The 22,857-nt window shown below is 33.6% G+C and overlaps 2 protein-coding genes and 1 pseudogene across 3 annotated transcripts; 1 reads left to right on the top strand and 2 right to left on the bottom strand.

The window, feature by feature from the left end:
* The first annotated feature begins 665 nt into the window (after positions 1-665).
* On the top strand, positions 666-3,873 carry LOC147385659 (receptor-like protein kinase THESEUS 1 pseudogene; annotated as a pseudogene).
* Positions 3,873-6,737, bottom strand: LOC147385658 (uncharacterized). The gene is made up of 2 exons (XM_086423940.1): positions 6,584-6,737; positions 3,873-4,731 (listed from the first exon to the last, which is right to left on the bottom strand). Exons 1-2 carry the CDS (start codon positions 6,608-6,610, stop codon positions 3,973-3,975), a joined length of 786 nt encoding a protein of 261 aa, XP_086280066.1. The 5' UTR covers positions 6,611-6,737; the 3' UTR covers positions 3,873-3,972.
* Positions 6,738-16,127: 9,390 nt separating this feature from the next.
* On the bottom strand, positions 16,128-19,109 carry LOC147385657 (Protein-tyrosine phosphatase-like, PTPLA). 2 transcript variants are annotated; one of them, XM_086424422.1, is made up of 10 exons: positions 18,895-19,109; positions 18,704-18,789; positions 18,573-18,620; positions 18,374-18,462; positions 18,148-18,201; positions 17,670-17,737; positions 17,491-17,540; positions 17,265-17,362; positions 16,392-16,540; positions 16,128-16,357 (listed from the first exon to the last, which is right to left on the bottom strand). In XM_086424422.1, the coding sequence occupies exons 1-9, from the start codon at positions 18,951-18,953 to the stop codon at positions 16,436-16,438; spliced, it is 657 nt and encodes a 218-aa protein (XP_086280548.1). In that variant the 5' UTR covers positions 18,954-19,109; the 3' UTR covers positions 16,128-16,357; positions 16,392-16,435. The 2 variants fall into 2 exon arrangements, with proteins under 2 accessions (XP_086280548.1, XP_086280547.1); XM_086424421.1 differs by having other exon boundaries at positions 16,128-16,540; positions 18,895-19,108.
* Between the last annotated feature and the right edge of the window lie 3,748 nt (positions 19,110-22,857).

The following is a 22,857-nucleotide window of genomic DNA, read 5'->3' as shown; positions in this document are numbered from 1 at the left end:
CCTCAGTCTTTATTGACTCGATGCTCTTTAATTTCATTATTTAATTATAATAAATATTATATATATATATATATATATATATATATATATATATATGAACATGATTCATCTAATTAGAATTATAAATTATGGACGAATCCGTATTGATGCTTTATTACACTGCTTATAAGATGATTCATAGACCATACATATTGGAATCCTATATCATTGATATTCTCTTTCTCTCTTTCTTTCACCCTTCCATTTATCCACATCCCTTTATTTTCATTTCACAACCTATAATATAATCAGATTGATTTTTCTTTGATGAAAAAAAATATTTCAGTTGTTACAACTATATGATCGATATATCATATAGTGACTGGTTCCTTGGATCCAGATAATACGAAGCAATGAGCTGGTTATTAGTTGTATAGTTATTAGTTTATACTATGGGCTGGTCCGCTGTTTTTTTCATCCTAACCCTAAATTAAATAAAAAACCAACGAGTCACACACTAAGCATAGCAATTATACCAAAGAAAAGCTCAATCGAATTGTTATTGAACCCTATAGAATTAAGAAGTATAAATAACTAAAAAAAGAGAATGACTCATTTTTTTATTTTTGATTGAATGGAATTGATTGAGCGGAAAAAGACTAAAATCATTTGTTATACAACTGTCATAAATGGGTCTCTCAAATATTCACTAAAACATGGAGGGGGTATGTCTAAAATCTAAATTACCCAAAATGAAACAAAACACAAACAGACCCCACATCACCTTAAAGTTTCCACACCAACCTTATTAAATTTTTAAATTTAATGCTCAGTATTTCCTCACAGTCCAGATCTTGGAAACTGTAGCCACCACCGTGACCACCACCCACTACTCCAAAAACACTTTCTTCTTTCCAGTATGGAGTAGGGACTCTCCTCCCTGTAACCCAACTCTTTTTTTGCCAACAGTGTTACCACTTTCTCCTTTGTTGACCCTCTCTTTAGCTCCTCAAGAACACTGAAACTACTTGGTATCTATGTCTTTCTCTCACTCCATTTCCATTTAATTTCTTAGATATTTCTTATTATATGTATGAATGAAGAAATGGGTTGTCAAATTTGGTTGTTTTATATCTGCATTGTATGTGTTTTTTGTGTTCAATCAGTCTCCCCTGCTTTCATTCCTATAGACAATTTTTTGTTTGATTGTGGTGGAAGTAAAACATTAAAACTTGACGACGGTCGAATCTTTGAACCCGATTTGGGGAACTCTTATGTGAGTTTATCTCCCATTTCTGATATTGTGGTTTCGGATACTGAAATGGGTTCTTTGATTCTGTACAAAACCGCTCGAGTTTTTAAAGAAACATCGACTTATAGCATTAGCACCAATAAGGGTGGTCACCATTGGTTACGGTTACACTTTAGTCCAATTAAAAATCCCAATTATAAGTTGAAATCTTCAGTTTTTTCTGTTGTGGCAAATGGAATTAAATTGCTTCATGAATTTTCGTTCGAGAAATTGTCCAAGGGTCAATCTCGACTTCTTAAGGAATATGTGGTTGATCTAGTTAATTCGAGCTCAAAGGCATTGACTTTGACATTGACATTATCTCCTTCGAATAGTTCGATCGCATTCATCAATGGTATTGAGGTGATATCTGTGCCTGATGACGTGTTTCCATCCTCTGCCATCCCCATTCCACTTAGTTCTCAAGTCGAGTTCCCGACCAATGTAGCTTTCGAGACAGTTTACAGAATTAACATGGGAGGACCACTTCTTACTCCAAAGAACGATACTTTGTGGAGGTTTTGGGAACCTGATCAACCATTCATCATTAATGCTGCTTCTGCCCGTAATGTTTCCGTGGACCCAAGTTTGATCAAATTCCCAGCTAGGGCATCGGTTGAAATTGCACCGAATTGGGTCTATGCGACAGCCCAAGAAATGGCAGATGCGAATGTGGGAGATCAGAATTTTAACATCTCGTGGGCATTTGAAGTCGATCATAGCTTCACCTATATGATTAGAATGCATTTCTGCGACATTGTAAGTAAAGCTCTGAACAATCTAGTCTTCAATGTCTACATTAACAACCAAACTGCTTTGAACTCGCTCGATATTTCGAGCAAGACGAATGAGTTAGCCGCTGCGTACTTTTTGGATATTTTAGCCAATGTTTCGGCTAATTCAGATAGGATTCTGGTCCAGGTAGGCCCACCCAATCTAAGGAATCTCCCACCCAATGCAATCCTCAATGGGTTGGAAATCATGAAAATTAGTAGTCATGATGGGTTCTATCGTGCAGATTATATCGCTCCCAAGGTCCCTACAAAAAGGACGGCATCCAAAGTAGCTATTCTGTTTTCCCTAGCAGGATTTGCACTCTTAATGGTCATTGTAGCAGCTCTTTGGCTGTTTTTCCGACATCCAAAGAAGCCAAAGCACGACAAGTTGGCTTGGTTGCCGCTTCCAACCCATGTAGGAAATTCTGAAACCAAGGTTTCAATAGGTAGTAATGCCTCAACATCGCCGTCTCTTGGTTTAGGCCGTATTTTAGCATTTTCGGAAATACATGAAGCAACAAAGAACTTCGATGAGAGCTTGGTTCTAGGCGTCGGAGGCTTTGGAAAAGTTTATAGAGGAGTTCTAGAAAATGGGGTTGTGGTCGCTGTAAAACGTGGCAACCCACGATCCCAACAAGGACTTGTCGAGTTCAGGACGGAAATCGAAATGTTGTCCAAGCTTCGACACATCCATCTAGTTTCTCTTATAGGATACTGTGAGGAGCTTAATGAGATGATCCTGGTCTATGAGTTCATGGCAGGCGGACCCCTCCGAAAACACTTATATGGTTCAGACTCTCCACCACTTACATGGACACAAAGGCTTGAGATATGCATTGGGGCTGCGAAAGGTTTGCATTATCTTCACACGGGAGCAGCGGAGAGTATTATCCATCGTGATGTCAAGACGACTAACATCCTTCTTGACGAGAACCTTATTGCGAAGGTGGCAGATTTTGGGTTGTCTAAGTTAGGCCCCACGTTGGATCAGACCCACGTGAGTACCGCTGTGAAAGGGAGCTTTGGGTATCTCGATCCAGAATATTTTCGTAGGCAGCAACTCACGGAGAAATCTGATGTGTATTCTTTTGGAGTTGTGCTCGTGGAAGTGTTGTGTGCTCGACCAGCCATCAATCCTTCTCTTCCTCGAGAACAAGTTAATATTGCAGAATGGGTTATGTATTGGCAAAAGAGAGGCAACCTTGAGAAGATAATTGATCCCTATCTCATGGGGTCCATAAATATTGATTCCTTACGAAAGTTTGGGGTGACAGCAGAGAAGTGTTTGGCTGAACATGGCGTCGACAGGCCAACAATGGGAGATGTTTTATGGAACCTAGAGTATGCTCTTCAGCTTCAAGTGGCTTCAACACAATCTGTTGTAGATGAAAACAGCACAAATTACATCCCTGAACTACCAGACTGGGTTCCTCAGATTGAACCCAATGGTCAAGATAGTACCACCGAAATAGTCAGCAATCAAGGCTCGATAAGTGGAGTGTTCTCACAACTGATGAATCCAAAGGGAAGATAGTTATGTAAGGTTTTTTGTATTTTGGCACAAATGCCACTAGTCTGTTATGGATAATTTTACTTGTTGAAAGATAATTTCCAAACCAATACCATTGATTCCAAACAAGTAACAATGATAATTAAAAAGCTAAAAATGTTCGAAATGAAGTCGAACAAAGAGACCACTAATGAAGTAAACTAATATTGGCTGAATGTATTCAACTACAATAACAAGATCAGTCCATTTATCAATGTCAAAAGTTTAAATTTGTTTTTTTTTTTTTTTAAACAAAACAAAGTAAGTACGTGTTCATGGTCTCATAGGAAGCTTGGATCGTGCATGAAATCCGCAAGTACACCAGTAGATAACACCCGTTCCTTGTTTAGAAATGTTCCAGACCCACTTGTAAAATTTTACATTGGAGAAGAATAAATCTCAGCAGATCCAAGAGTGGACTCAGGGTAAGACGACATCAAAAAATTTTGTTCCAGATTAATTATTTCAGTGTCACAACCTTTAATGGATATGGCTGGCAATGGAAAGGGTTGTAGAGGGGGAGGATTGCGCCACTGAGGTAAAGGTCCCGATACAAGAAGTGTTTGAAGTAGTGGTCCTGCTTCAGTGACAGCTTGTAATAGTTTCCCTTTCTGAGGAAGAGGTTTGTCCTTAACAATATCGTCGATTACTGCAGAAATCTGATCAATCTTTCCCATTGAGGTGGGCCCATTATATTCTTGGATAAATGGCTGATGTGTCACTCCCATGATAGTCGAATCAGCTACGTTCATGTTTGACAGGTCGGGTGAGGAAACCACATCAAACAAGGAATCTTTAGTGGATGAACCATGGGAATGGTGATTATATGTTTCAGATAGGCTATTATCGGACTCTGTAATGCTCGGGTTTCCTATTGTGGGATACATTGGGGGACTCTCGGGTTGGAGACTCGAAAGAATAGGGAAAATTTCTGTTGGGTTAGATGGCATCAACTTGTTTAGTAGTCTCTGAAGTTGATCCCTTGCTTCATCTCTTTCTTGGCAAGTTACCCTCAAGAGATTAAGCAAATTCGTTATGTTCTCTTCGTTTTTTCTCATCTCCTCCTTTGCATTAGTTCTTGCCGATTCTAGCTCAAATGTCATGTATAGAAGCATGCCCTTCAACTCATTGATACTCTGTTACAATAATCACAATAAAAAGAGGATTTGAGTTTCAATTAATTAAAGAAAAACAAATATATATTTATATGGGGAATGCTAAAGTCCAAGATCTCATGAAGACGTTAGCATTGTTCAGTACTTTTTTTTTTTTCAATAAATACCCCTCCTTGGTTTGTCTTGTAGTGAAAAAGACAAGGATATATTGATCTTTTACATTATAAATGCTTGTTTACATAATAAATACTATGAGGTATTTTAAATTAAATATTTTTTTTAAGTAAATGCTTTCACAATCTATGTCATAAAAACTTTAATTGATTAAAAAAAAAGTATAAAGATTTTCCAACGCCCCCTTTGGAACACTCCCCCCTACGCTCCCATCACAGAACCATAGATTATTTGCCTCGGGATATGTATAACCCTAAATCTTTTTCTTGTGTATCCCGAGGTAAATTATCTACAGTGTTGTGATGGGGGCGTGTGTCAAAGGGGGGCGTCATATTATCACGACTCTAAAAAAAAAGCAAGATGAGTCCTTATTTCAATGCAGCGACTCCTAAATAAAGTCTTAATTATGAGAAACATATTGTTCGGAGAAAATCGTAGAATCCTAACTCTAGAATGGAGAAAAATATTGATTTCTAAGGAGATAAATTATCACATAACCATCAAAATACTCGGCATTTACTTCTTCAACAGAGAACCAAAATCAACATCATTTACCAAATTTGTAAAATTACATAGGTTAGTTAAACAGCTTCAAAGCTCAAAAGTTCAACAAGAGTACAAACTCATCTGAGTTCGGAGGAATAAAGATGATCAACAAAGCAACTAAAAAAGGAATGGGCAATACAGATCCAAAGCTTCTTTAGTCAAAACAGCTATTTTCTGTTTTTGTGTATTAAAAAGGTTCAGCATTTGCTTCCTAATTCCAACATCAGATTGTGCTCTTAAAGCATTGTTTGAAATGTCACATTTTCCATTAATACCAACAAATAATAACTCTGGAGTTCAACTCTGAAAAAAATGGCAGTAATCTTCTTTCTAGTTGCCGATACAACAAGAAAAATAAACGCATTCTTGAAAAATAACAATTTTTTTTACTCAATTTCAATCAACATGAGGAAGTTCAGAGCAAGAAGGAACACAACACACCAAAGTAAATTTTTTAAAATTTTAAACAGATGAGTATTTGTACTATACTTCTTGGATGATCAGAAAGTCCGATGGACAATTGTAAATTTCTAAGTCAAAATTAAAACAAAGTAACAATTCACAAAGATTTAATTTCAGAATAAAGATCCACACTAGTTGTCTGATTTCAGGAATCAGATATGTATATTTAAAAATCTGTTTGAAGAACAAAGAATTCGACCAATATATAAACTTCAGAATCAAAATTAACCTTCTTTTTGGGCTAAAATATTATCTGAAATCACCTCAGCATTTAATAAACATACCACATTTCTTTGATTTGTAGAAGAAAAGTTGGTTATTTCTCTGATTATCAACAAATTGAATGACTAAACAACTCAAAAGTCCATGAAGTGCTCATAAAGTCATCCTCAAAGATCAACCACAAAACACAGAGTCAGAGCTAAAACATGAAAACCATTATTCGTTCACATTTATACAAAATGTATCCAATATCCACCACAAACCCATTAACAAGAGATGAAAAGGGTTGAAAACCCACCAAAAATTGATTCACAAGAAACCCAATAAACAAAAAGCTTAAAATCATTAAATGAACACAGAAATGCCTATAATAATCCAAATGAAGTGACCCAAAAAGCTTTAGATCCCAAAACCCATAACAAGAAATTGTCCAAAACTTTCAGAAAGGGAAATGAAGAGACACACACACCTCTTGACGACTCCAAACAGAAGCCATTGTTTCAATCTCTCTCTCTTTCTCTGAACTTAAAGAAGAAGAAAAAATTCTATAAGTGTTGGGTGCTAACAGTTGTGAGTCATTTACAGAAAGAGAGACTATATTTATGCATAAAAGTGCAGAGTGCCAATCCACATCATAGAAAATAAGGAATGTATCCAAAAACTTCTAACTAGAAAGACTTGTCAGTAATCTCTCTCTCTCTTTCTTTAGGTCAATCCAGTTAGATTTCCGTATTCGAGAAAACCGTTGGTACGTTTATATTGTAATAGAGTGCACCTATTAAGTAAAAGGGTAAATTGATAATTACATTCACTTCCGCTTCCACTAATGGAGTTAAAATTCGAATATTATTTTATTATTTTACCCTCGTATTTCATGTTATTTTTTATTAAAAAAATCATTTTTAAAACAAAAGGTAAAATGCCCCCCTTAGTTAGAAAAATAGAAAGGAGGTAAGTGCAATTATTAAAACATGAAAGGATCAAATGGTATTACACCAAACTATAGGGGTCAATGTGTAATTTACCCTAAATTAAATAAAGTTGGTCAATGAAAATTTCCTAATATACTATTTTCTTAAAAACTTTTTAAAATAATAAAAGATTTTTCCTCAAAAAGTAAATAAGTTCTAATGGGAAAAGAATCATGATTATCTAACTTTTTTTTTTTTCAGACGCTCTTTGTATGCTCCCATCAGAGAATCGAAGATCATTTGCTTTGGGATATATAAGAAAAAGATTTATAATTTTTAAACTACCAAGTCAAGAAAGATCTAAAAAAAAATGTTAGATTATCAATAGTCATATGAAAAATATCAAGTAATATGTCTTTATAGGTCATAAAAGTTTAAGAAAAAAAATAAATAAATAAATAGAAAATTGACCTTAACACATTAAGCTCATTTCACACTTCGTTGACAATGTCTTGCTTTTCAAACAGATTTTCTTAAGTAGAAAATAGCCGTGGGAGAAAATATTTTTTAAATTATTTATTTTGAAGTGGTTTAAATTTTTTTACTTTTAAAAGTTAATTCAAATAACCTTTTTAACTTCAAAAAGGTTTAAAAAAATATTTTTTTAACTGTATCAAAACGGACTCCAAAGTTATTAATAAAAGTTTCATTTAAGGCATTCTCCCAATTATTATTAGCTTTCATCTTGTTTGTGTTTATGTTGCATGTCACAACCTATGGGTGTCAATGGATTTAGTAGTTCAACGACTGCATATGGCTGAGCCCTGACCCAATTCTAGTAGTTCGGTTCTATCTTTAGCGAGCCTCGACTTGCTTCTAAAGGGCTCAGATTGAAGTTGGACTTAGACTCAATTTTGGATTTGATAAAAATCTATGGTAAAAAACAATTGACTTTCTAGATCATTAAACTAATTTTTATCATATTGGATGGACAAAAAAAAAAAAAATACTTGATTCAAATGATATTTGGGCTCTAATAACGTTAACCTCTCTTTCTTTTGACTACTATACACAATTTTTTAGACTTTTGACGCCGATAATTCCAAAGATATGATGGCCTTTAGAGTTTAGACTGTCCCAGTATGAGTTTGAAAATTTTGATCCTTGGTATGGTTCAACACTTTCCCATTACAATAGTAAAGATCTTTACTAAAAAGGCGTATCTTCGTATTTTTTATGTAGTATTTTAAAAATCAGACCGAACTGATTGTTCGACCAGATTTTGTAATAAAATCCACTTGTGAGTATTATTATTTTATGAAAAATAATTATTAAAAAAATGTAAATCACTCCAATCAAATTGGGTTATTTAATAAATTTTTCGATTGGTGTGAGTTTTTGAAACATTCTTGTGGAAAGATAGAACTAAGAGGTCTCCATCTAAACATTGACAGAAAGGAAAATATCTAGAAGTTAGTTACTTGGTAGGGAGACTAGGCGGCGGTCCTCTTGTGCCAAATGCACATGAGGTTAGGTTCAAGTCATGTATCACTCCCTCTTGTGGAGACATGTGTCCAGATAAAGTGTTATGAGCGGTGCACATGTGATGCGTGACCCTTGTCACAATGCATCACGCGGTACCAAGAAAGCTTTGCTGGAGGGTCAACGGACCGAGAGTATATATATACAACCTAACAGGGAAACTCAAAACTCACTGATGTGGCATGGGCAAAGAATTATAGATTATGTCCCTTGGGATACACAAACGACCTGTCATCTACAGTTGTATATATGGGTCGAGTTATTTTGACAAAATCCTAAATAACATTCTAGACAAAATTTTATTTTATATGGCTAAAAAGTTTTGGAATGGGATGATTTTTTGTGAGGATGATCTTTATAGTGAGTGGATCATCCTCACAAAAAATCAGCCAATTCGAAAACTTTTAACCCCTATGAAAAGTGGTTACAAACTAACAGTAAATAATTGATGGTTCACGATTCTTCAACTTATAAACTAGGGTTAGAAATTTCAGAATTGACAAATTTTTTATGAAGATAGTTTTCTCACCATAGAGATCATCCTCACAAAAAATCAGCTCATTCCAAAACTTTTAGCCCATATAAAACAAAATGTGTTGTCTAGAATGTTGTCTGGGATTTTGTCAGAAGAACGTTATATATATATGTAAGAAATGCTAATAGCCAATACTTCATAGGGATGTTAGCATTGTCCAAAAAAAATTTTGTTTCAATAATACCCTTCATCGTTTTATCTTTTAGTGAAAAAGACAAGGGTATGCTAATCTTTTACACAATAAATATTTATTTACATAATAAATACTATGAGTATTTAAGTATTTTGAATTAGAAATCTTTGTTGTAATAAATATTTTGGCAATCAATGATAACATAATAATTGCATTTATTAATGACATAAAAAAATATACTTATTATATAAAAGATTAAGATACCCTTGTTTTTTTTTCATTAAAAGACAAAAGAATGAGAAGTATTATTAAAAAAATGTGTTGGACAATACTAATGTCCCCATGAAGTCTTGGACGTTAGCATTTCCCAATCTATATATAATATCAAATTCCAATGACTTGTAAAGAATGATTTGTGAGAAAACACATGGTCATGTGTTTATATGTATCCAAGTAACACAAATCTCAATGATACTTATTTTGAAGATAAATCTCAATCGTTGGATTTTATATTTATATAGTTGGCGTCATGTGTTTTTTCCATAAGTCAACGGATCACAGACCATATATATATTATTAAAAAATGGTGAGAAGAAGAAAGAAAATAAAGTTGGAAGGATATTATTGGAAAGAGTAAGTATAGACTTCTTAAGTAAGATTTGAAATCTTAGTAAGGGTCGATGCTCACCTTGTGGCATTCAAAAACATGATCTGATGTCATAGCTATATAGAGAATGAGATTCTATGAACTTTAAAAAAAAAAAAAAATTAAAAAGATTATTTTTCACCGTTAAATGTTAATTTTGAATTTGAGAGTCTAACAGCCATCCATTTTCAAAACCTTGGATTAAGTCCAATTCATTTTTTTATATTTTGGATGTGAGTTTTTCCCCCAAAATTCAGAATAATATGGCATTGGATTGCCAATTTGATAATCCGTTTTAGCTCAATAACCCTTAATAAAATTTGAAATCTTACTAAACTGTAAGGAAAGTGTTTCTCTATTGGAAGGGTAGAACAACAAAAACAATAAAGTTGAAAGGGTATTCTTAGAAAGGGGGAAGAGAAAAGGGAATAGAGTTAAAATTGTTCCTAAATATCCTTAGAGCACTTCCAACGATGTCTCAAATTGAGATGACAATTCCAAATTTTAAAATAGCCTCTCAAAATTGCACTCTAACACTTGTCTCAAATATAACATATGCTATATTTGACATTATTTTAGCATTCTCATAATTTGCTAAAGCGGTTTTTATGCTATAAAAGGTGTGTTTTAAATCTTCTTTTTAACCAAATTGTCATCCAAACAAATAAAAAAGTACATATTTTATTTTATTTTTTACCAATTTGCCATCCAAAGCATACCAATGATATTTTTTACCAAATAGGATTTTTTTCACTTTATTGTCTTAGCTAAGGTGGTGGATGTCATTACCATGATCGCACGTGTGTGCGCCTAATACACTTAAGCACACGAAGAGGTAAAGGATATTGCCTATTTGTCGTCTGTCACATTGATGGTTGGCATGCATTTTGACCATTATGCAATCAAGTGCAAAAACATTTTTTTCATAAAAATCGTGATTTGATATAAATATACACGCTAACGTCGCAGACTTTAATGGGGCATTTGCAACTTCAGCCCTACTTGGTACAATGCAAATGATTTGTTGGAATCCAATTTATAGATGCTTGATTACCTTATGAAATTTTTTTGCATTGCAAATTATTTACATGAAACTCTTAAGCCCTTTACAAATTTCAGCAAATAGTTTGCAGCTCAAAAACTGCTGCAAATCTTTTGTATTTATTTTCACAATTGCTCTTGAAAAGCATTTCTTATTTGTTGGTAATTGTATTATAATGACATTTTGTATAAAACCTTTGCTTCTTTGCTATAGAAGATTTTTTATTTTTTATTTTAAACCTTTTAGGGAAGAATGTGAAAAATACATTTGTAAATGTGTCCAATGTCTCATTAATATCTTGGGTGTGCATATAGAATGTTGAGATTTGTTAAAGATTTGGTCTAAATAAATTCCAATCCAAAATTTATCAGATCAAATTTAGAGCCAATCTGACTTTATCAGATCGATCGACAACCCTATGCAAGGATCATGCAGAGGTGGTCCTACCCCATCCAACATGCATCGATAACTCTCACAATCCTCAAGCTGGTCTACCAGGAATAATTAATGCGTAAATTCTCAAATAATTAAAAAAGTCTTCGGTATTTTCAAAATGTTGGTAATGTTGACAATTTGATAACATTATGTGCCAGTTGGGTCAACACTAACAACATTTCAGAAAATATTAAAAACTTCAGTAATTATTTAGTAATTTACCCATAATTAATCTACAAAAAAATAATCTTCTATAAAATAAAATAAAAAAAACCTAGCACATCTACACGATCCAGTTTTTGATGAATCAGGATCCGATAATGTATTCCGTTCCTATTTTGTATCTACGTGACACATTTTAATTGGAATTTAAAACACATTGAACTCCTAATCAAGCTGTTCTCTAAGTAACATGCATCCCGATATATTTATTCTCCAATGAAAATGAGCCACGTAGACTTTGTTCCTATCGGTCTAATAGGAACATGACACCTTACTCGACTGCCACTTTTTTTGATTGGATGACCAATTACCATTTTGACCCAATTTATGTTAAACAATTGTAATCCATGAACCTTATGTCATGGCGAAATTATATTTTTTAAGATAAGTATTCTATAAAGGTCCACTACTATGTGGGACTCACATCACAGGTTTTATTGACACGAGGATGTAAGAACCTTCCTCGACTCCTGACCAAGTCAGGGTCATGTCGTAGCAAGTATGTTAAGCTAGTCTTTGAGATTCTTCTATAATACAAGTCTGCACTCGACATTGGAAAGAAAGAAGAAGAAAAGGAAGCACTCCACTATACAAAGCCATATCGTCGTCAATACTCTTAAGGTCATAAAACTTCGTGGTCTATACTGTATAAAGACCATAGCACCTCTATGACAATTTCTTCAATTTACATATTAGTATAAGTTTCTAATGGTTATTTGAAAAACTAAAGAAAATAAATAAATGAAACTAAAATGATTTTTAAAATTTTCACAGTTACATGGGTTGAGTGGCATGTGAATGGTGTTTAGCCTCCCACACTAATGTTATATTTAAAATAGTTAGAAAGGAAAAATATTTCATGTTGAGTAAAGCTAGTGTTACTAGCTTAGTGAGATTTTAAATCTTACTAAGGAAAGTTGAGCTCACCTCATGGCATCCAAAAACATGATCCAATTCCATAGGGATTTAGAAGACAAAATTCTATGAACTTTAAAAAAAAAACCTTAAAAATGATTTTTTTTTTCACCGTTAAATTTTAGAGTTCGGTCGGTGGGGAGGGGAGGTGTTCAATAGTTGTCCATTTCAAAACTTTGGATCAAGTTCAAAAATATTTTTTTTATCTTAGTTTTTTCATCTGAAATTGACATAATGATGGATATTTTTACTTAATGTAAGATTTTTCTCTCCTTATAGTTCCTATAAAACTGATGATGTTGCTTTCGTGTGGTGGGTTTGCTAGAATGCTCTTATTTATGTAATTATAAGGCGAAAATAATTTTTTTTTTTACTTGGGATTTTTTGAGTGCACAAATTTCAGATATTCTTCTTTCATTAGAGTTTCCTTAGAACTCTAAACATTTTATAATTTTAGATCCCTAAAAATTCCAGATTCTTATAATCTCTTTTACACGGAACTTCTCTGAGGACTCAGAATCCAATCCCATTGGTTTCATTTGGGGATGACTCTACATTATATAAAACACTGAAGAAACATGGTTTTGAAACTCAATTTCGTGTCTCGTCTCGTCCATGCCAGATATCGAGTTGTTTCAGGCGAGTTTTCCAATACATTTGAGACATCTCATTAAAAAAAAAAAACGAAAAATGAACGTGAGGTTTTATATCTCGTCCAAAAAATTGACTTGTTCGTCCATCTCGTTCATACCTGATATTGAGACGATTTGGGCAATACATCTTGGTCTCGGACGAATTTTAAAACCATGAGAAGAAGCACAATTGTGGGATCCACGGGTAAAAATAATAATTCAAATCCCTATAATTTCTTTTACTTTGGATTTGTTTGAGAACACAAAGTATATGCATTATTATTTATAATTTTATTAATTCATCTTCATACTAATAGTTTGGTCCCGACAAGTGAAGTTCTCGGGGCCCACCCTGCTTAAAGTGTGGTATTTTTTATAAATTGAGGATGCCTTCAATACACTTGATGTCATGCTATTGGTCAATTCAGACTCTATGAAATTCGGGAATGACTTGTCTATATGGAAAAAATTTCTCAATACAAATCCATTATCAACAAATAACATATTAAATTTCCTTAAATACCCTTGTTAATTTTATGTAATTGCTCAAATGCACTTATATATAAGGAGCCCTTTTTTATTTCATTCTCCATTGACCACAAATGCATGTCCTACATGTTGACCATGGTTTAGTTTTTAAGACATTGGTTTAACGATACAACGATAGTTAGTAGGAATCGTTATTGTTACGTTACATTATGAAAGTGGTTCCTATAGATAATAGTGTCTCAAAAAGAAATGCGGATTTAAAATTTGATATTAAGATTAAATTCAAAATTTATATTAAAAACTAATACAATAATATTTTAAAGGCCAATTTTTAAAATGAATTTCACATAAAATAGCTACACAAATTTAAAGAGAACTGCTATTGCCACACCAACTGCGTGCAATTCTTTGGTGATTTACATAGGAATTGGTGTGGCAATTATTTCAAATCATGGTTTTGTTTTATTTCTTATTTAATTCTCATGTAATATTGGTGGTTGTTGTTTGAGTTTGAACAGAGTTAAAGTGAGACTTCCATAAACAAGAGAAGCTGCAGAGAAGTTTCCTCCGTTGTTGGCATGTAGGAAGTAAGTCAAGTAGGGGTGTGTGTGGGACTCGGGAGGGAGGTAGTCTTGAGAGATAGACTTCAATGTGAATCAGTCCTAATGTATAACAACAGCTAACCAGCACTTATGATGATGACTTGCTTTAACGCATGGGGTCCATGAAAATAACTTTTCTTTTGGATTCCACTGAGATTATTTGTTTGAAAAAACCACATAACAACTAATGTGTGTCTGTGTGTGTGAGTGTGTGTGTGTGAAGTCGTTTAAAACTGTTGAAATCTCTACTCAACAAAGTCAACCAAACACTAATCAACAAAATCATTTACTAATAAATTCTAAAAGAGTCACAATCAAGAAACACGATTATGCTAAAGCTTTTAATATGCCAATTAATAATCTTATTCCACCTAACTAAAAGTGAATTCTAAAACTCGAACAAAACTTCATCTCGAAGATCTAGGGTTGGCTAAAAACGAATCTTGTCCATCCATTCAATTCTTTCATGAGCTAAATCATCTATTATTGAAAGTGAGTTTATATCTACTTTCACTATCTCCATCCACACTCTTTTGGGGTTTTATTCTTTTTCTTTTGAGATCTTTAATTTGAATATTTCTTTTAACTGGAGTTGTAATCGACTTTCATTTAACATGCCTAACTCGTTTAACTTTCTTTTCTAATATATTCATTCATCATCTAAACATCATCCTTGCTAAATTCAATTTGCAAGAATGGTGCTTTTTGGCCATCTAATACTCGGTTGCATAAAGTATAGTTTTGTCTATATTCATCATGTTAGATTTATCTCTTATGTAGCCCACATGATATGATTTTAAAAAAAATACTAATTAATATTATTTAAATTCCAATTGTAGTAGAAATCCTAATGCAAATTAATATGAGAAATAAATGAATTGTACTATTTATTGCAAATCAATAGTGCAAACCAATTATAACTGAAAACCCATCATCATACCACCAATTGCTCTAATGTTAGGATACTTGTTTGGAACCAATTTTTTTCAATATCTATCAAATTGAATTTTAGGTACTCTATGATTTACTATTTCTTCTATATAAGTAGATAAATATTATTTGTAAATTCTGATTCTTCTCGGGCTGGGCCATGTCAAAGTCCAACCCATTCACTGCCTTGACTGAGTCCAGACATTAATGCTTATTATGGGCTAAATGTGATTAGCTTATATTGGGCTTAGCGCAAACTTGAAATTGGTACGAGGCGCTGGGGTTGTGGAAAGAGTTTTGGGCTTGTGGTTGGTTAACCAAACATTGGTCAATTGAAACCAAGCCACATTACAGCTCTTTCTTGGCCTTTAGGGAATCTCAGTAGAAAATTTTACTCAGATAAGAATAAGTTGCCTCAGAGACGAAGATGACTCACCTATGTTGTCCTGTATTGGATCGCATTTCAAAAGCGTGTCCCATACCCTCTTTTCTGGTATCGTTTTCGCACCACGTGGTCGTTGGTCCCCACCAACCAATGAAGGTTTTTGTCAATTCCAGAATAGACCTACTCACTAAAAATCAAACTGATCTATGATTTCTGGGTGTTGAAGTGTACCATATTTCCATGACGGACTTGTAACGTTTCCGTGGGCCTTTAAATGAAGCCCATTAATGGAGTGGAGTAAAAAGACAAGATATAATGGCTAGATAGAGAGTATCGAAAAATTTGTCCTGGGCACAACCTAAATGTTGAACACGATTGATGAACATATGTGCCGCATTCATGGCATCCGTGCAAGTGTCCAGAATAAAGGAGATCATGGCTTGATAGGATTTCCTCATCTGGTTGTTTGGTTAAAATTTTCTCATATGGAACAATTCTGGATCAGATCAGGTTGACATGGATAAAACTCAATAACTTGCAAAGTTAGATCTCTATTGGATTTGATTATTACTGGATTGCAAACAATTATGTGGATGATGCAAAACTTAAATTCCTTGCATTTTCACTTTACAACACAAAATGCTAAATTCCTTGAAAACAAGTAACTAGTTATCCAGCATGTCAAAGTAATGTGGATGAGCATACATGGGGCGTAAATGGGTACAGCACGTCGAAGTAAGAGGGATGAGCGTACAAGGTCCTACACTACATCTAGTGGCTACAGACAGATGAGAATGTTGAATTGGGTCCAATGTATGCCATTGGATTGTTGATGATTTATACGTTTGGACTCTATGGAAAGTTGCACGATATTTGTAAGTAAAATAATTGATACCAAACCTTCAATTTTTCTTCTTCTCTGGTTGCTTCCCCAATTTTGACCGTCGCTGCTTAAATAGATGAAGGTATAGCTTAAACCATAGGAATGGATAGCACACAAGCAAAACCTGGTTCAAGCAAAATACAGACAATAAGTAAACTTTAAACAAGTATAGAAACAAGAGGTCTCCTTTAAAAAACAGGACTCTTGCTATGTGTACAGTTGTACCGGAATACATAGTGGGATCCAATGTGAATGCATAATTGGCATCTAGAACCAAAAGTCAACTAGGTTAGATGATTGTAACCATCTGATCTATCATATTATGTTTTGCAGTGATATAGGTGATGACCCCTGGATCAGATGGTTCAGATCTTTCTTTTTTTTTTCTTAAGTATAATATATTGATCAGAGAGGATTATGGTTCAGATCTTTAAATAAAACCGATTAAGTCGCAATAATCTCACAGCTAGGGGACATTGAATGGCAGGCCATACAACCCGCAAATTTGCCACATTTATGGGATGTGTGTGTGTGTGTGTTGGGGGGGGGCATATCATTAGTTTGAAAACAGAGAGTTATCTTTAATGATGACCAAATCTTGGCATTTTCCAAATAAGGGGTATTTCTAGTATTGACCAAACCATGGGGGCAACTCTAAAATTCAACAAAACAATTCATCGGGTTCGCTGTTTTTTACAAACCCACTACGAACCAAACCTTGAACTGTTTTGGTTTGTACCGGTTCACGGTTCAGCATTATATCAGCGAACCAAGTAACACAGGATGAGACACCTATTTTCTAAAGAATAGCTTAGGTCTCAAAAATACAATCACATTGCCTTACGTACCACGACAAAAGAATAATAACTGAAGGGGACCCCATCAAAGAAATCTCCATAGAGACTTTTCTTCTTTATAAATGGAAGTGCTTGATACATAAGCCACACTGCATGCAAATGAACAATCAATATTCACCAACTAAATACATAAAAGGAAAATACTATGAAAAGAAAATGATACTTTTCTCAATAACTAGAAGTAAAGATGAAATGTGGTTCGGGGGGAGGAACTCACTTTCTCCAAGGGCCACACCGACAGGGTATAATGCAATGAATGCAGTATATCTAAGGAAAAAAAACATTGATTAGTTTCGCTTGGAGATTGCATTGTAGGTGTCTCGCGGGCACGTACTCACAAATCAAATATACATATAAGTATGGAAAAAAAATATTGCTTTAGAGACTGTATAGAACCTGAGGTAGGTGACCCAGTAGGGACAAATTCCTACGCAAATCAAAGCATACTGTGGGTATCTGATTACCTGTGTTTGCATAAGGAAGTGTTCATATGCAATTCTCTTATACGTACCACAAATTTAGTCTAACAACAATGGCATCACAATCAGTAAATTCGATTACCCATTATTCTATATGAAAATCAAAGCCATCCCTTTAATGTGGATCAAATAGTTTTGGAGTGCTAATGTGAAGTGAGTGAGGGTAGGGGTAATATTATGCTACTCTTATTAAATGTAAGATCGATGGGTAAAAGATGGATTAAGGTTACGTTAGATGGAAAACTATGAACTAATAAGGGATCATATTGAAGGAAGGAAGGGTGCCTTCTTGATCAGACAAACGGGGTATAAAGCATTGATAGAACATTTTAATATCTAATTTATCGTCCTTAATACGGGAAATCAAGAACATGAGAAATTGTGAAAAAACAAACCTCACTTAGACTCCACGCAAAAAAAGTGACAAAAACCGAAGGGTGATCCTGAACCTTCAAGGAAAAAAAAGAATAAAATGCATCATGATTAGTTAGGAATAAGATCATATAAGATACCAAATTAATCGATAAAAGTGGAATTTCCCGTCGATAATTGGCAGAAAATGTTTACATTCATTTGGTGTTAAATAAATAAAAAGCTAGATTTCGAAATGAAATCGAAAACCTCAGGGATTTTTCGAAGAATTGCCAACAAGAAATGGGTCCTTCCACCCCATTGAATTAAAGGTAGCAGCACCCCACTTGGAACAAGACCTCGAATTCAAAAGGAAGAATAAAAAATCAAAATTACATCAAATTAGATAGATTTTGATAGATAAATAAGTGTAGATTTTGAGATAAAGTTAGATCCCTAGAAAACCTACCAATGGCACCATGTAGAACTTCGAAAAATGAGATTGTCTGCAGCAAACCTTCACGGTAACAAAAGTCAAATTCTAAAAATTGGTTCAGAAAACAAGAAATGAAAGACATTTTTAAGTAGAAAATGAATTACAGATGAGATCTCCAGTAGAGGCGTATGCTCCATTGAAGGACTTGGTCGAGACAACACAGCTCAAAACCCTAGATAGAGAAACTGCCCTGAAAGGGAAATGGACATATGTGAGTGGGTGTGTGTGTGTGTGTGTGTGTGTGTGTGAGAGAGAGAGAGAGAGAGATGCAGAGATGGAAGACGTGAGAGGATACCATCCGAATGCCTGCAGAGAATTGTACGCGAAGAGATAGAGTTTCGATGGTCGAGACATCGTGCCTATGGCGCGGTTTAGTTCTGGTTTCAACGTCGAGAGGCACTATTTTACAGGAATCTTATCTAGCGGTCGTAGGGATCAGTGATTCTCTCGCTTGTAGGGCCTAAGAGGAGCAATTTGATTGGTGATTCGCAACTATTTGCATTTACCGTGCAACCACCTCAATTAAAAAACATTAAATAATTAGAAGCTGACGAAATGAAAGTTACAATCTCACGTAGGATTTGTACAGAACTTCCTCATTTACAATGATATATAATTGCATTGTTGAAAACTCAGAAAGAGACAAAATTGAACTTTGAAAAAATCTAAATCAGAAAGAGACAATGATATATAATTACAATCTAAAATTGAACTTAGAATGTGTTTTTCATTTTGATATGTGCACCAATCACAATTAAAGATAAATCCTAATTTTAAAGGAAAGTTATTTAAAAAATGCTAGCGAAAGGGTTTCCTTCTAAATAGTCCTTAAATTTTATGCCATAGCTTGGTAGGACATTTAGTAAAGCTTTTCTTTTTTAATGATCCCTCATTACTAATGATCTCATCGCTTTCTTATTTACTAACGATTTCACCACTTTTTATTACTATAGAACTCGGCATTTTTTTTATGTAGTGTCGAGTTCACCATTTTTTAAAGTGGTGAACTCAACACTAGTAAGACGCACCCCATTTTTAATTTTTTGAGTTTTTTCAACTAAAATATTTTGAAAGATTGACTAAAAACTAGAGATAACGACTTGTTTAGATGATTTCAACCCAAAAGAATTATTCTTAATTGATTTTAATCCAACAATTAAGAAAAAATTTGAAAAAATCCTAATTTTTATATACATCTTTAAAATATTGGAAGATTGTTGTTTCTTTCTTAATTTATTTTCGACGGAATCAAATCTCCAAAACTCAATTGAGATGTCAAAAATCCTTTTTTTTATAATAAAAACAATAATTTAAACGGTTAGGACATTTAATCGTGAAAAAAGTGGGTTATGAGGTATAGGGACTATTTAGAAAGAGAAAAGTTTACTAAATAGACTATTATGAAAAAAAATCCCTCCGCTAGGGGTCCTTCAAATATTTTTCCCTAATTTTAACATTCACACCCTGCATGTAGAGAAGACTAAGTGATCAGCTCACATTTTTGTTTCTTATATGGATTCCTCATTTCTAAAGTTTCAAAGATTAAAATTTTGGAGTATCATACCATTTGGGTAGACTTTTATGGTTTGATATATTTTTACCTTTAATTTTTGTATAAAAAAGAAGTTAATTTATTTATTTTATGTGTTACAGACACTTATAACACGGCTTTAGTTATGTGAATAGTGCCTATTGACACAAACAAAAATTGAAGAAAAAAATTTATATATCTAACCATATTTAAAATGGATTGTGCTTCTTAGATTCAAGGGTATATATATTGTTTCTTGTAGCACAAAATCTTCGTAGATACGAAGAATAAGAAAATTTGAAGAAGAGAAGGTGGTGGAAGTTCATTTGCTAGTGGTGGAATCGAAGACTGTGGAAAGAAGATTAAAAACGGTCTGGCATTTGATACGTGGGTGCAGTAAACGGTGGAGGTGTGTTTATCAAAAGTTTACAACTTATGTAGGAGCATTAAGAATAGAGGTGCATCTAATGGCATAACCTTACGGTGAATTGTGAGGTTTATAAATCTAAATCATATTAGGTTCCATTAACAATCATGCTCTAAATTAATTTATAATATAAATTAAAAAAAAAAATCACAGCTTTCTGATACTTTTGAATAATATGTTTTTAAAAAGAAAGAGTCGTGATTATCTAACTTAATTACCCACATGACATATTCAATCGACACCCCTGACGTGGCAAGTTGGGGAATCGTAGATCTGCTCTCATCAAAATACAAAACTACACCTTTTTATGGGGAAGTGTAGTTCTGTATCCCAGGGGAAGTAAATCAATGGTTCCTGAGCCTGTCACGTCAAGGGTGTCGATTGAGTATGCTACATGGGTAAGTCAAATTACCACAATTCAAAAGAAAATACATGTTCATAGTTAAACAATAAAATTAGGTAATATGTTATCTTGTTGCTCCCTTTAGTACTACTTTAGAATGTAACAAGATAAAAAAAGAAATCTACCTTGATTTTCAAGTTTAAAATGTATAGACGATACAATCTTTAATGATCCCAATGAAAGCATGGGAGCATTTTTATCATTTAAATAAGTAATGCTTTAATGATGTTGAACAAATAACATTATCTTATAATTTAAAAATAAATGATCTTGCAAAGAAATACCAAATTGAAAAGTTAGGGTTGGGTCTGCACCGTTAAAGACTAGTTGGAGATCACACCTAGAAAAAAAAAGTGCTTAAAAATGGAAAAAAAAATTTATTTTTTAGGGGTGCACTAGTCCACAAATGGTTGAAAATGTACAATTATCAAACTCCAAATCCCCAGGGTACGTGCAATACTGCAAAAAATGATGGGATAAAAAAAATATGAGTTGGGTTAGAGTAATGTTAAAATTGACATCGATTTTCACATTGCTGATATGGAGGTGCACACAAAACCATAGATGCCTTTCACTTTTATCTCGATGAAAAACATCTTGAGGTCTATACATACATCCATGTCAGCAATGTGAGAATTGATGTCAATTTTAATGTTACTTTAGCATTTTTCAAAAAAAATATAAAAATTGATCGTGTGTTTGGATGCAACAAGGAGAAGCTACAAGGCGTCCCTGGCTAACTTAGTCAAGTAAATGTTTTTTCTATAAATATCAATTATGAAATCATTTAAAAATTAATTATGAAAATAGTCATTCTAGAGTAACATTGTGGGGGACATTTCTGACATGGAAGTGTGTAAGAACCATAGATACTTTTCATCATTAGAAATGTCCCCCATGATGTCCCTCATAATGTTATTTCAACATTATCCTTACAAAAAAATATCAAATTTGACAACTACAATGTCTATTACGATTATAGAAACTCTTTTCTTACTAAGATAGTAAGGGAAAAGGCCTTACTAAGGCAGTGTTTGTTTGTGCTATTTTTCAACGTTTATTGTTGAAAAAAATTAAATTTAGCACTTTTTGTCAAAATAACGTGTTTGTTTACTCTATATTTTCAACGCTTATTGCTGAAAAAAAATTCAACACTATTTTGATGCTGAGAAAAAAGTGTTGAAGCGGTAAGCACTTCACTTTTTTCAACACGGACAAGTATGTCCTTCGTTTTTTTTTAGCATAGACAAGTATGCCCTTATTCTTAAAAGGATATTACCTCTTATATCCCATGGATAAGTATATAATCACCCCACAAATTAATAAACCCACATCATGGCTAAATTATTTTGTCTTATATGGGTTAAAAGTTTTGGAATGAGTTGATTTTTTGTGAGGATGATCTCCTCATTAGTACATAAGCACCCCACAAATTAATAAACCCATACCATGGCTAAATTATTTTGTCTTATATGAGTTAAAAGTTTTGGAATAAGTTGATTTTTGATGAGGATGATCTCTACAATGAGGAGATCATCTTCGCCAAAAATCAACACATTCTGAAACTTCTAACCCTATCAAAACAAGTTCAAGAACCGTAAATCGTCCATTTTTTTTTTAAACTATTTTTGACGAGTTAGAAGTTTCAAAATGGACTAATTTTTGGTGAGGATGATCTCTAGACCATATAAACCATTCTCACTAAAAATTTGCTCATTCCAAAAACTTTAACCTATATAAAACAAAAAAAATTGGCTATGGTGTGGGTTGCCCTTATTAATTCATAGGGTGCTTTTATAATACATCCTTCATTTCCATCGAAAATTATTCATCCAAAATTAAGTTATTTTAATGTTTATTTCAAATTTTGATGACTTGTATGACATTATTATTTTTA

Source organism: Akebia trifoliata, chromosome 14 (genome assembly GCF_017979445.1).
Source record: "Akebia trifoliata isolate Shusen 1 chromosome 14, ASM1797944v1, whole genome shotgun sequence".
Classification (NCBI taxonomy): Eukaryota; Viridiplantae; Streptophyta; class Magnoliopsida; order Ranunculales; family Lardizabalaceae; genus Akebia; species Akebia trifoliata.
The sequence above is the reverse complement of the archived record's forward strand: the minus strand, read 5'-3'. Positions and strand labels throughout refer to the sequence as shown.